We start from the raw sequence: 14,370 nt of genomic DNA on the forward strand, positions 1-14,370 counted from the left end.
ATTTCCCGTCAAAATAATCATTATCAAAGAAAAGAAACGACAAATTATAAGTTCCCGAAAAAATTAAATGCAACCCTCGATAAATACAGCTAAAATCCTAAATAAAAAAAATAATAAATAAAAAAAAAATTTAAAAATTTAAAAAAAAAAAAAAGATAAATCGCCATATAATAATCAAAAGGGGAATTTGTACCTTAAAACAAAAACAAAATTTTATTTAATCACAGCCGAGAGAAAAAAAAAAGTGGCAACCTTCTGAACGCTAATTTAAAATGAGATCGCGCAAACGATAGTTTTCCGATTTAAAATTTCTGTTTCATTACACTTAGCAGTGCTTTTTAATTTTTTCACGGTGATTTTACAGCCTTTTTTTTTTTTTTTTTGAAATTCGAAGGAAATGAGTGAGCTATATGGGTGTTTTTCGCGCGCTTTCGAATGGCCCCAAAATCGAACTGATCCGATAAAAAGGTGATCGGGTATAAAGAGCCATTTAATGCCATTTTCTGGCTCTAAAATTAAAATTCGAACGGTTCGGTTCTTTTTTGGCGTTCGAAAAAACCCCCTACGTTCCTTCTTGAATGCCCAAGTACCTCCGTACCAAATTTGGTCGAGATCCGACGTAAACTGGATTTGTATGAGGAACATACACACACACACATATATATTCTCTGCTTTATTTATATGGATTATCAATACCACCCTCTTTATGCAGTTTTCACAATAAATATAAACAAAAAGAGTCCATTAAAAATACAAAAAAAAAAAAAAAAAACTTATTGTTTGTTACTTTCTTTCATTCATGAAAATATTGTTAAAGAAGTGCAAAATATAGGTTTGAGAAAAATGTTTCTAAAATTAGAATTTGTTTCTTAATAAAATTTGTTTCATTTTCCATAAACTATCTTCACAAGTCTGATATAATGTGAAAAAATCTTAATATGAATTAAAATTAAGTAAAATTATTTATATTTTTTGTTAAGAAAAGTTTATCTGCTTTGGTATACTTTTTAAAATGACGTAGGAAATAGGAAGAGAAATATATCCCGCTAATATTTTCCGCCAAGACATGATGGCAAAGATAAGCAATGAGCATAAATCGCAATAAATGATGTTTATTTGCACAAATAAGCATCAGGTTCAGTCAACTCTGGGCGAGTGAAACCTGTGTAAGTTGACCACTCGCGGTGCAGTACTTTGATGGTCAACTTAGACAGGTGGTCAACTTATAAAGGGCGGTAATGATTTTTTTTTTTAAATTTTTTGTCATTTCTTGCACCATGTATTCATTTTTTGAGTTATTCACCCTTATTCTTTCTGTTCAATTCACTTTCATTGTTCAACATTATTGAAAGTGAAACAATAATTAAAAATACTATTCAAATAATTTTGTTATTTTTTCCTTGTTTTTAACTATATTAGACTGTAGTTTTAGAAATTCATATGTACCGGCTAATTTTCTCTGGCTTTCTCCATTTTCAATTAATTTTAATATAATATTTCATACTTTTTATTAATCTCAAGTTCAACTAACTTTCTTTTTCAAGCCTTTTTTGTACAACTTATAGTACAAAGAGCAATAAGCGCGACTCTCCCAGTTCATAAAGGCAAAATTAAATTGTTTCATCTCTTAATCCCTTGCGCCAGAAACATGTAACTTTACCCATTAGCAGGCCTAGATCTGCGTACCGCGGTGCGAGGGGCCCGCGTCCTTAAAGGGGCTAACGGCACTAGAAATTGAAGAAGAAATCGAAAAAAAACTAGCACTAAGACTTATTCACTTTACAAATAGACACAGCTGGCCACTAGGGACGGGCCACACACATTTTACTGCAAGGGGGCCCAAAACGTATAGATCCGGGCCTGCTTTTTTTAGCACAATTCATGTGTTGCCACAACATATTGCAACTGAAAGAAAAGACTTTGAACTTTTCTACTGACACCTATTTTTATTGAACAGAGTACAAAAAGCTATCTTATTTAGAACAACAAATGAAAAACAAGTTTGGAGAATAAAGAGCAGCATAAGCTTTATGCTGCTGTTAAGTTAGTATAATGCTAGTCTGTCATCAAAGCATTAAAAACATTTTTAGAAAGTTATATATAAAAAAAAATAATAATAAATGAATAAATAATAAAATAATTTGCTGAAGAATGTTTAATAAAATAAACCAAGTGGTCAACTTACAAAGGGTTTTTACAATACTCCAAACCAAATTTGGCGTACATTAGTGGTCAAGATAGACAGGTGGTCAAGATAGAGAGGTGATAGGACTAATTTCGTTCCTGACAAAAGCGGTCAACATAGACAGGTGGTCAACTTACAAGGGTGGTCAACTTTACAGGTTTTACTGTACTCGTTTTTTAATCAAGTTTCGTAATCAACTTCCAACGATGAAATAAAATTCTGTGACATAAAAAAATTACCTCTTAAACGTTACTATTTCAATTACAGAATGTCCGATAAGATCTTGACAAATTTTAAAAATTCATATAAAAGCAACAAATTGTCGCATCAATATGCGGTTTGCGCCATAATACTTCACAGGGTCAAGAACTTTTTGTGATATCGTAAAAAGGGAAGAAAATAAAAAGAAAAAAAGTAATTATAAGTAATTTACATTGACATCTGTATCGTCTTGGTACGAAAACACATTCTTATTGTGACGATACAGCGATTACTAATATCTGTAGGTTTTTCTTTTTTCCGTTTTTTTTTCTTTTTTCAACGATGTCATAAAATATTCTTGAACTTGTGAAGTATTATTGCGCAAACCGCATATGGATACGACAAATTGTTGCTTTTCTATGAATTTTTAAACTTTGTCGAGTACTTTTTGGACAGCCCGTATAATTTGTTAAGAGCAGCAAAAGCCACAATTTGATAATCAAACAGACTTTGTGTTTAAAAAAGCAATCAAGTGAAGCCACACAAAACATTTTTTTTTTCATTTCATTTGCTTAAGTTTAAGTACTTCGTTAATCTGGTTAATTTATTGACAGCAAGACGATATAAGCGACGGTCATTACTCTCCTCTCGTTTTTTGAAACAATTTACATCCGAGAAAAGTAAAAGTATCAGAAGAAGAGCAAAAAGTATTTCAGAATAAGTATTTCTTATTGTTTTTCTTTAATAGCTTAGGCACTGTGAAAGTGATTAGTGCTTCGGGATGATTTTGCAACATGTTCAAAGAGGGGGAAAAAAGAACAATGTCCCTAAAATATTCTCTTTGGTCCTCACAAATAGCAGAATCAACTACTTCAAAACAAACCCGTTCTGGCAGATTTCAATATTTACGCGACCCCTCGAAAGGCCTTTGAAAACAGAAAGCTCTGCTTATTTATCGAGTTTGAGATCCTCGGGAGTATTTTCCAACAGAAACGGCTGTGGGAAGAAACGGTATAAATTGTGATAAATTTCTCTCTGCTTCGTAATTTGCAGGCAAATCAGATACATTTTTGAACGCTGTGACACTCAATCGGTAGCAGAAAATCAGCTTATGACCGCTTTTGAGACAGCGGCAGCAATGGGAACTCAATTGAAGCGAACCTCGCGGTGGAAAGGAAAGTTTCGAAGAACTGATGTTCGCCGCGATTGCTGCTAAGCGGGGAAACTATTTTCTCGGTATTGGGGTATGCAGGCTTATGCTTAATTGTTTGTGGTATTGAATTTGTTATTTTTCTCTTCGGAAGGAACGATCTAGGGGTTGTGAATTTGAATATTTCAAGATTAAGGCGACTTGGATTTGGTATTTATTGTTTATTCCCGTTTGGTTTCTTTTAAAATACAGATAGAATTTTTTTTTTAATGACTCAGTAAATTGACTTAATATCAGGAAGTGTATTTTGCAGAGTGGGAAGGTACAGCGCAGTATCTGCAGAATTAAGATTTTGAAATGTGTGATGATATGTGTTTTGGATTCCATACTAATAATAGGGAAATGTTGAAATTTGACACGTTTTTACATTAAACTAAGCGAGCTTCCTTTACCAAGTAAGCAAGCGTCAAAAATAAAGTTAAAGTATTAATACAATAGATGACAAAAATGCAAAAAAAAAAAAAAAAAAAAAAAAAAAAAAAAAAAAAAAAAAAAAAAAAAAAAAAAGAAAAAAATGAAAACTTTGCAGTTGCTGCGCTTTTCCTTCCCACGCCAATATTCAGTGCTGTAGGTTAGTTGGCAAAATGTTAGTTTTGTTATTGCAAAAATAATGCAAATATAGTTTAAATTGATTTTAAATCACATTTTCTTAGGAGAGTCCCCTCAAACCCCAAGGTTCCCTAAAATATTTTTTTCCTGCTACAGTACTAGGAAAATAACTAAAAGAATTACTGAAGTACTAACAGAAACAAAAAGTTTATCACAAGAAAAAAAATCTTTTTTCCGCACGAATTTTAATAAGGACCAAGTAAAGAAGTGAGAGAGAGTGAGAGAGCGAGAGTTTTTAAGCGGAAAATATTCGTATTCTTATTTTTTTATGTCTCACTTCTCTGTTTCTATTCAAATCTATTGATGAAATTAATTTGCGACTGATTGAAAAACTTTTAAAGTCTAGCAATAAAATGATAGGTTTATTCAAATCGCTTTAAAGGATTAATCTTATTTTATATCATACAAAGCCAAGTAACTCTTTCACTGGATCAAATAATTAAAGGAGAAATAATAATTTCAAAAATGAGGAAGACAAAAAAAGTAGAGAAAAAAGAGCTCTTATCTTACTCATTTTCTATTCTTCATTTTTGAGTTTGTAAATTAACGCTACTTTCTATTCTTGAATTTATTAAAGCAGGATTGGTTTCAAGGTCCTGTTAAGCGTGGAGCTTTCCTGGAATTGTTTTTTTTTTAAATAGCAAAATAGGTTTTATTTTTTTCGTTCGAATTGTCTTTTGTCTATTTCTTTTTAATTTACACCAAACAACTTAATGCATGAATGATTTGATTTTTAAACGAAAAACACTACATACATATTAACGTTTATATGTTTCATAAAATTCTAAAAGCGTTTTCAAGAGTGAAATACAATCACACACGAAAGTAACATAAATGATTAATATAAATTTATGACATTTAAATAATAATAATAAATAAATTTAAGAGAAAGCATATTCTGCCGATATTAAAAACAATAAGTCACCTTTAAGCAATAATGAGAAGTCATTTTGTGATATTTTAAAAGAAGATCGTTAACCATTAAAGTACAAAATTGCTAAACATTGATGCAGTACTTTATAAAATACTTCGCTTTTTCTTTCTTTCTCTATTGTTTATAAATGCTCGTCGGTTTTCGAATAAAACTTTTATTGCAAGTCCTTTTATGAAACAAAGATATCAATTTGGTGAAATAAAGGTGAATTGAAGCATGCTTTTCAATTGTGTTCTTAATGGAAAATGCAATAACAATGTTTTCCTATTGCAAGAAAGGAAAACAATAATTGAACGCCGACAAAGTAAATAGAGTCTAGACCGCTAAGAAAGACATTTCAGATTTGAATGTGTTCAATAAGGTGTAAATAAATTCTAAAAATACTATTTTATGGGAATTAAAATTATTCAAATTAGTTGCTTTTTAGCAAATACTTAAAATTATATTATTGCTCGCCAAACTTTAATACTTTAATTATACTTGCTTGAAAGTTTAATAATAAATATTCAGTGTGATGTACTACTTAAAATATTGTGCAATTTACACAAAGCAAAACTAAGTACTGTTTAAATATAAATCTTAACTTTTTCACATCAGACACTAACGTTGATAGAAAATAAAAGAAAGGAAGACTTAAAAAAGCAACTTATTGGACAAATTGAAAGAATTAACCAGACAGCTATGATTTTTATTGAGAAAAATTAAAGGGACATTGTAATTTATAATGAAAAATGTTTTTCAGGGAATTGACAAAAAAAGATAGATGTATTGCTGTATTTATTAGATAGGAATAAAAACATGCAAATCATTGAAAAATAAATAAATAAATAAAACAAAACACCTATGAATATTATTTTTCATTGGTTACAAATGTACTTTGTGGAACTTCTACAAGATTGTGTGTAATTTGGTCTAATTTTATCTACCAGTAGTTCAGCAAAAAAAAAAAAAAAAAATCCTTCTGGGCAGGGCAACGGAAATTTCTGGCTTCACTATTGGTTGACACAATCGATTGTATTCGATTCGATCGAATTCTGTTAGAGTAGAATTCGTCCGTAAATCTATATTTTAACGGAATACTCTTTCATTTGCTAAACACTATCTGTTTTCAAATTACAGTTTTAAAAATTTATTTCGAACAATTTAAACTACTATACTTCGTAAATATTAAGGAACGAAAACCTTTTTCCCGTGTGAAAATATTGTGTACAAAGTATGAACGATCTTATTAATGTGTTATTGAGCCTGTGTTTTTGAAGTACGAGTGACTTTTTTTCAATGAAATATTGAGCTTGTATGTATGAAATATGAGAAATTTTGTTTAATCTTATTAACAAAATATTGAACCAATGCTGCATGGCAAAGAAAAACTGTTGTGGCATTTATGTGCTCTACTAAACCGGCAATTAATGAATAGGCTTTTAAAAATGAATAAAAGAGTTTTTTTCTAGAAAAGGCTCTGTTTCTTCTCTGCTCACACCAATGAGGTTTTCGATAATGACGTCGCATTGCGGAGTTGAGCTGTTACAGCTGGATAAAATTAATATTTGAAATAAGGCGTAAGTATCCATAAACATTAACACTATTTTTAAATTATGTAGTTTCATTATTTGTTCATTGAACTAACTGTATTAAAAAAATAACGATATAGTTTCCATTTAAATAAAAATCTTAAATGTGACACATTCCTTAGTTAATAAATTGCGTTCATTACTTACTGACCACACCAGAGGGAAAAAAAAACTATTACATATGTGAAGCATATTTCTAAGACGAATCACTGGTTAAGAGACTTAAATATTTACAAATATTTTCAAAACAATTGCTTATAAGAAAAGGAATACGAAAAAGAAAAATATCGCTGTAATCTAGAGGAAAGATTAACAATTAGCCTTAGTAACAATAAGAAATACACAATCCATAAAGCACAGTTAACAATCGGTTGCAAGGGCATGTTTCAGGGTTTCAAGGAACCTATTTTCAGTCAATTGCTAATTTGTACTTTATGAACGTTGTATTACTCTTACTTTGTAAAACTGTTACTTTGTTGCACAAAGGTTATTTATTCATTATTAGCCTTAGTTTTAAAATTAAAAGATAAGTTAGTCATGAAGAATCTGTTGAATTATAAAAGTTTTACATGTTTTTCGCATACATTTACAGAAAATAGCTTTCGCATGCAGATTAATAGTTATGGTCTGTTTTATGATTCAATTGAATTTTGTATCGAAATTAAACCATAAATACTTGTGCATAACCAAAATGGGCATTTTTTCACGAAAATTCCTGAACACGAATTGGATGGTCTTATGCCAGGGTGAACTATGAGATCTTTTTTCAAGTTTATGCTTTAACATGTTGCAAACGTTGCGTTCTGTCTTAAATTGACTAAATATAATCATGTCAAATATTGCTTGGTACTGCTTTCCTAGTTTAAAAATGCAAACATCTTTTATGTGTATTTGTTTATATTAACCTAACCTTGAAAGTTTTCCTAGAAAAATATACATTATGTATGATGGTTCACTCTGGCATAAGACCATCCAATCATTAGCAGCATTGATCCACTATCGTTAAACATATTGATTTAAGCATTGACTGTATTAGTCATGGTAATTGTCAAATTCATTTAAGTATGATGTATCAGGAAACTATATAACATACCTGCGTTTCAGTGACATTCAACAACTTTGCCATCTCTGTCCTTTCACTCGAGGAGAGGTATTTTTTCACTTCAAATTGTTTCTCTAACTCGAAGATTTGTCTTCCTGTGAAAGTTGTCCTTGCTTTTTTCCGTTTTCCTTTGTCTCCACTTTCTTGGTCACTGCCACAACTCGTCTTATTGTCTCCGAGTGTGGAATTGTGATTGCTTGAGCAGTTGCTGTTGCCATTTAAGCTGCCTGCTGGACTTACAGTGCTCAGAGCAATAGGATCGGCATCTGCTACTAAACCAACAACTGGACTCTTGTTGTTGTTGCCATCAGGTGGAGGACTTGGTTTCGTTTCTTTCTTCCGCTTCGCTGGTTTGTTGACCGTGTTGTTAGATTTAACTGGAAAGGAAAAAAGCACATTATTTCCACTGCTATAGTGTGGGAAAGTTGAGAATACATCGTGTTACATTATGTTTAAAATGAAATATTGTTTCAGAAATGAAATATTGTTTAAAGTACAGTAAAACCCCTCAAATACGGACACTAACGGGACAATTTAGGGGGCAGGATAGGGTTTAATAATGGTATTTGCCTTGGAATCGGCGAATTAAAAATTGTCCGCATTTGAGGGGTGTCCGTTAGAAGGGGTTTTACTGTATTGTTTCAGAAAGCATAAATTTTTTTGTGTGTTCAACACAAGACACAAGTCATAGAAAAGTTTCTTTATGGTATTTCAATGATACACATGAAGTTTTATGAAATATTTTTTTCGATTCATTGGGTGTGAGACACAGATGAAAAAACACAGTTCTCTTCCTTTAATTTTTGTAAATTTTGTTAATTAAAGAAAGAACTTTATATTTGAAAGGAATCCATTATATTTATGATATCCCTATGTAAGATGCAAAAAAACTTGATTTTGACATTATTCGGTTGATAATGAAACAAAGGCTTTTTCTTTTCTGAGTGGTGGGAGCTAGTCAGACTGTTGTTATAGCCTTTACTCCCATCTACTCAATCAGGGATTTTCAAATAGACAGGGTGAAATATATTTCTGTTTGTAATTTCTTTTTTATTTTATTTTATTTCTGAAATGCATATTTGTAAAAAAAAAAAAAAAAAAAAAAAAAAAAAAAATCCCTGATTGAAATAAAATGAATTAAAATTAAAAAAAAAGCAATAAGATAAACTAACGATTCATTATATTTCATATTACTATCTCGTGGCAGTTTTAATTTAATACGAAAAGACAACAAAGTTATGTGTCCCGTATTTTCAAGTGCTTAGAAACATTAATAAATTAATGAGCATTTAAAAGCTTTGACACAATATTCACACCCAAATAATAATCTACGCTGCGTCACAAAAAAGGAACAAAAACTATGATATCAAAAGTTATTATACATTACTTCGATACAGTACCCCTTTTGTATCAGAATAATTAAGAAAAAGTAAATCAATAAAAATCTATTTTCGAGCTCCACCTTATAAGAGACAAACTATCAAAATCGTAATGAAAATCCCAGACGAATTTTACGAGGCAGTTTATCGGTGGTTAAACGTAGTCGTTCGCTTTTTTTTCCAATACACCCTAGAAAAGGATGAATAAAAAGAGCCAAGAATATACGATTGAAATATTTGTGGCAGCTTCGTCTCGACGCAATTGCTTCTCTTCTACCAACAATTGCTTTAGAGCTCAATCAAAAACTCAATCCTACCTTATCAGACATCCTTTTCCATTCCCTTACCATGTCTGCTTCTCAAGCAACAAATTTACCATCTGCTGACACTTATTTCCGTATTGTCAGGACCATTGTATGCATACTTTATTCAGGTAGAAAACACTTGACATCGTCGACTGCTGTGCTTTGAAACGATTACGGGGGGCACTCTCATATTCAGGGATGTAAAGTACTTCGACTATGGATATCTCAGTGATTCTAAACGCTTTGAAGGAAAAAACGAGTTCTTGTAAAGGGGAGGGGGGTGGGAGTTTTACGTAGCCGTCGCAGAGATTAAAAATTTACTGTAAACGATATTGAGTTAAAGAAATAGTACACATTGGTATGCGTTTTGAATTTTAAAATTAGGATACACAAAGCAATTTTTCAGATTCGAAAGTTTTATGACATGGTATACCACTTTTGAAAAGAACTGGGTTATTTTTTTCAGAGAGAAAAGAGGGGAAGGGAGAAGAGAACTTGCTCAAGAATATTCATTCTCAGATAGCCCGCAAACGTCCATTTATACTTTAAACATTAAATAGAGTAATACTCTCTACAAGAGTTAATTCCAAAAATTACATAAGTAAAGTAATATTCGATTAAGCCTCTATTTCTTTTCCCAATGATTAAAAGCTTGTAAGTTGATTATACAATTGATAAATGTATTACGGTATTTTTTGTAAAATAAAGTGTAATATACAGGAATAGAAGTATAAATAGTAATAGCATTTTTAAATACATTTCAATATTATACATATGAACAATATCCTTATTACTTGATTTTGTAACCTAGAGGCAAATTGTAAATTGTATTTTTTATTTTTTAGCTTTCGATTCAAACATCTTTTTAGCACATTTTACTTTCGCTAGATTAAGCTGCAAAATTACTGCTTAGGCAGCTTACACATTGATTAAACAGAGATACTGATGAACATTTCTGTGCTTAGTAGTTATACTAATTTATTTGTGGGTAATAAACTTGAAGCTTTTTAGCCAAACTTTGATGTAGAACTTTTTTCGAAGCTGAATCTAAAGCAAAGAAGCAATCATGAAAAAACTGTATACGTGCAATGATTCAGTCTCTGAGAAAATTAGTCTCTGAGTAAGGATGTAATGAAGAAGAACTATACAAGAAGTACTAGACGGTGTTATTACTAAAATAAATATAGGGGTGTATTAATATTGTATTTAACTAAGTGTTTACTCGCATTATGCGTTGAAGATAAAGATTGAAAGACACTTATGAATAACTTTTCATCTTTTACAATATTTCTAGTTTTTAGAGTAACTTCATTTTGTAAAACTGTTAAGATTTCAGTAGAAGCGCTCTGCATCTTTTCTTTAAAGATTATTGTCTAAAAGGGGTTTGGTTCTTTTAAATCAAGATATGTGAAAAATGGCTTTAATAGAGCTATGTAAGAAAAACAACAATATTTTATCATTGTTTCAACTTTTTAAAAAACTTAGCCAGCGAGATATTCTTCCCTAAAATATATGGTTTTTTAATGTGTAATTCCTTTTAGAAAAATTGCACATTTCTAGCTCTCTTATTCTCTTCAAATAATTCAAGTTTACTTTAAAACAGTACAAGACTTAAATGTATACAAAAAAAGCTTTTCACTTTATGTTCAGCGATTGAAATACGCGATTAATTTTCGGACATATGTTTACCAATAATTTATTTTCTATTTGTAGCCTACTTTCCTGTAGAAATTAAAAGAGATAGAGAGAGTAAAGCTAAATTTATCGTACCTTATCGCCAAAAAAAGACAAAATTTAATTAAATAATTAAGTAAATATTGAGAAAGGAAAAAATTTAAGGATAAATGCATGCCTGTTGGTTTGCCAACCCCGATCAATCCGTCTTCTCTATTATGTTCGAGGGAATGGTCAGATTTGAACAAATCAATTTTTGTTTGAACGATCTCGAGTATTCTTTCACGTTTGGATTGGAAAAATACTTAACTTACTCAGCGTCTTCGGAGAAATTAAAGTCATATAAACGACCGGAACTAGGCGGATTCACGCTTGCCAAACTTTATGTTTAAGATCTTTTTACGTAAATATCGTCGCCTCACAGCAACAGTAAGATATCTAATCCCAGAAATAACATTAAGATATCTTACTGTTGCTCTGAGATGACGATATGCTCAGGTAATAAATTTGTTGATTCGATGTTTTTAAAGTTATTTTTTGAACAATTCAGAAACTTTAAACAGTAGTGCTTAAAAGAGAAATCTATACTTCATCTTTGAAACCAATAAGACTAATATTTTATCACGAAAAAAATGGAAAAAAAAAATGGCAGAGGTTTTTATTTTCAGTTTTTCCACCCAAAAACATTATAAAACACATTAATAAAACAGAAATACTATATCCTATGGACATAACATTGACGCTAACGAAAGATTGATTGATTAATTGAATCAAAGTGAAGTAAATTCAGAGCATGAGAAAGCTGAAAACGGTTTTATTGCTTGATATAGATGATCATTGATGTGTAAAAGCTTTATTGTGACAATAAACTTTATTAATTGGCTTAATTTAATTTTCGTCTTCGGAAAAGATTGAAAATTAAAAGCGAACATTGTTTTAGGAGGAAAGTTTTAAGTTTTAACTACTTTTTTTCTATAAGTGTTGAAATACAAGATATATCATCATAAAGTACATCTTATTTTAATGCTATCGTGTTTAACTTGGAATCCGGTGAAAAACCCTTTTTTTTTTGTATTTATTGATTAGTTATTGATCAAACTTGAAAATTTTATTTTCAGGAAATTTTCGTTGTAACTCGTTTTATTATTAGTTTATACTATTTTTCTCTACGTACACATTAGGGAAAAAATTTGACTTTAATAAATTTCTGTAAGGAAAAGTAATAGCTGGAATTTACACAAGCGTAATAATTAAAATATTGAGAGAGCTAATTTGATATCATTTCTATTTAACTAAGTTATTTTCATTACACATTCGTTAATACACTATTACGGGGGTTCCGAACGTTCTCGATTCGCGGAACCTTTTGAAAAATTTCAATTTTCTCACGGTACCCTAGCCTATCTCTCTGATATCATATACTTTAATACAGTGGATATTTTCCGGCACCCCTCGCCTCTCTTTGTTTCACACTAAGGGGCCATAGCCCCGACTTTGGGATTCCTCCTGTAACACATTGAATTCAATGGTATGATTGCGAAATAGTCGTTTTTTCGGTACAAATCAAATGTCTTCACGGTTGAACACAATCAAAAGACTAATTAAATGAATGAATTATCCAAAGTTTTGATGCACAAAAATTGCAAATTACTGTAAACACGTGTTTCGGTGTTATAAGGAACACCTTGGTGTTCCTTATAACACCGAAGCACGTGTCTGCAGTAGTTTGAAATTTCTGTTCATCAAAACGTTGGATAATTCATTCAGTTAATTTTCAAGCACAAAGGTATTTATTCGTTATAAAAGACTAATAGCTTGAGTTATTAGCCGAGTTGACATGCAATGGGGTGGTTTCAGGAAAACCATGTAAGCTAAAATGTAGAACTTTTGCAACCGACTGAAGAAGTGCTCTTAAAAAAAGAGAGAAAAAAAAAGAGAAAAAAAAATATGTATGTGGTGAATTTTAAATTGGAATATTCTTTGAAATGAAATTCCTTAACATTAAGTTACAAAATGTAAAATTTCCTTAATTATTTATATAAAACTCACTAAATTTTGAAAAAAATGTAACAACATTCTTTAAAATGAGATCGTTCTTGTTAAAAATGTTTTATTAAAATGTTTTAAAAGCAGGTTTTCTGTAAAGAGAGCATTCAAAAATTGCGTTCCATTTTTGCACACGCTGTTACCTAACGAATATGAAGTTTAATAGTTTCAGAACTATTCGGCATGAAACCTCCGAGAGAATAGCTTCGAGTGAAATGACCCTATAATTGCTATTCATTACCTTTTCTCCCCTCCTTCTGGTACTAACATCTCCATTCTCATTTAAAGCTGATGAACTTTGACATAGCTAGGTCTATATTTCACTCACTGGACTATCACTTGCAGTTAATTTCCAGAAGTCAAATGGTAGTTAACAAAGCTACACTAATCTACAATCTCTGTAACCATCAGCTCGTATGTTAATTTGAAATTTCGGGTATATACCAGCAGTTGTGTTGTTAATTCACCATCATTCAAGCCTCATTTACAATCATCAATCTACCATCCACCTGCCAGTGATAATGCTTAACAATAAAGCTTAACTTGAAAATACTTCGTCTGACTATATTAATACGTATATATTGCTCGCTTTACATTTCTTGACAGCTAATTTAAATCAGCTAATTTAGTTTCCGACAAGGTTAAATGAACTATTTGGAAAAAATAAGTAATTGCTTTAGATTATGCAAGATAGGGACTAACCAGCGAATAATTATCCCCCAGTGAATCAACAGCTTGTCCTCTCCCCCCCCTTTTTTTTAAAGTAAAGTTTCAAATTACGATGTTAATTTTCAAAGTTGGTGCACTTCTTTTTTCATTTCAACCTCCCAAAATACCTAACGTAGAACAGTAAAAAGCAGCAAAAACCACAAGTATTTTGAAAATAATTACTTATATCCAGAATACTACTAAAGCTAAAATCGTAGGACCATTATTTCTTAGAGTTTATAAGACATTCAGTGTAACATAGCTTTTGAAAGATTTTTGCTTCGAAAGAACTAGTCGCCAAGGCATATTATTAATCGCCTGAAGTTTGTCGGACCCTGCTTGTATCAATTTATATGTTTTATCATCATACACCAAATGTTGGTTTTTAACTATGTAATGAGTTTTTTGAAAATGAAACTGCGCTTAACTGTTCATTTACTAGTTGG

General features: G+C 30.9%; 1 protein-coding gene across 1 annotated transcript in view; it reads right to left on the reverse strand.

The window, feature by feature from the left end:
• LOC129219301 (homeobox protein Nkx-6.1-like) overlaps positions 1–14,370 on the reverse strand; it is a 191,707-nt gene that overhangs the window by 35,118 nt on the left and 142,219 nt on the right. Inside the window, exon 2 of the mRNA XM_054853644.1 lies at positions 7,804–8,189. Within this exon, the coding sequence (XP_054709619.1) occupies positions 7,804–8,189 (386 nt within the window). The remainder of the gene's footprint in view (positions 1–7,803; positions 8,190–14,370) is intronic.

This window comes from Uloborus diversus, chromosome 3 (assembly GCF_026930045.1).
Source record: "Uloborus diversus isolate 005 chromosome 3, Udiv.v.3.1, whole genome shotgun sequence".
Taxonomy (NCBI): Eukaryota; Metazoa; Arthropoda; class Arachnida; order Araneae; family Uloboridae; genus Uloborus; species Uloborus diversus.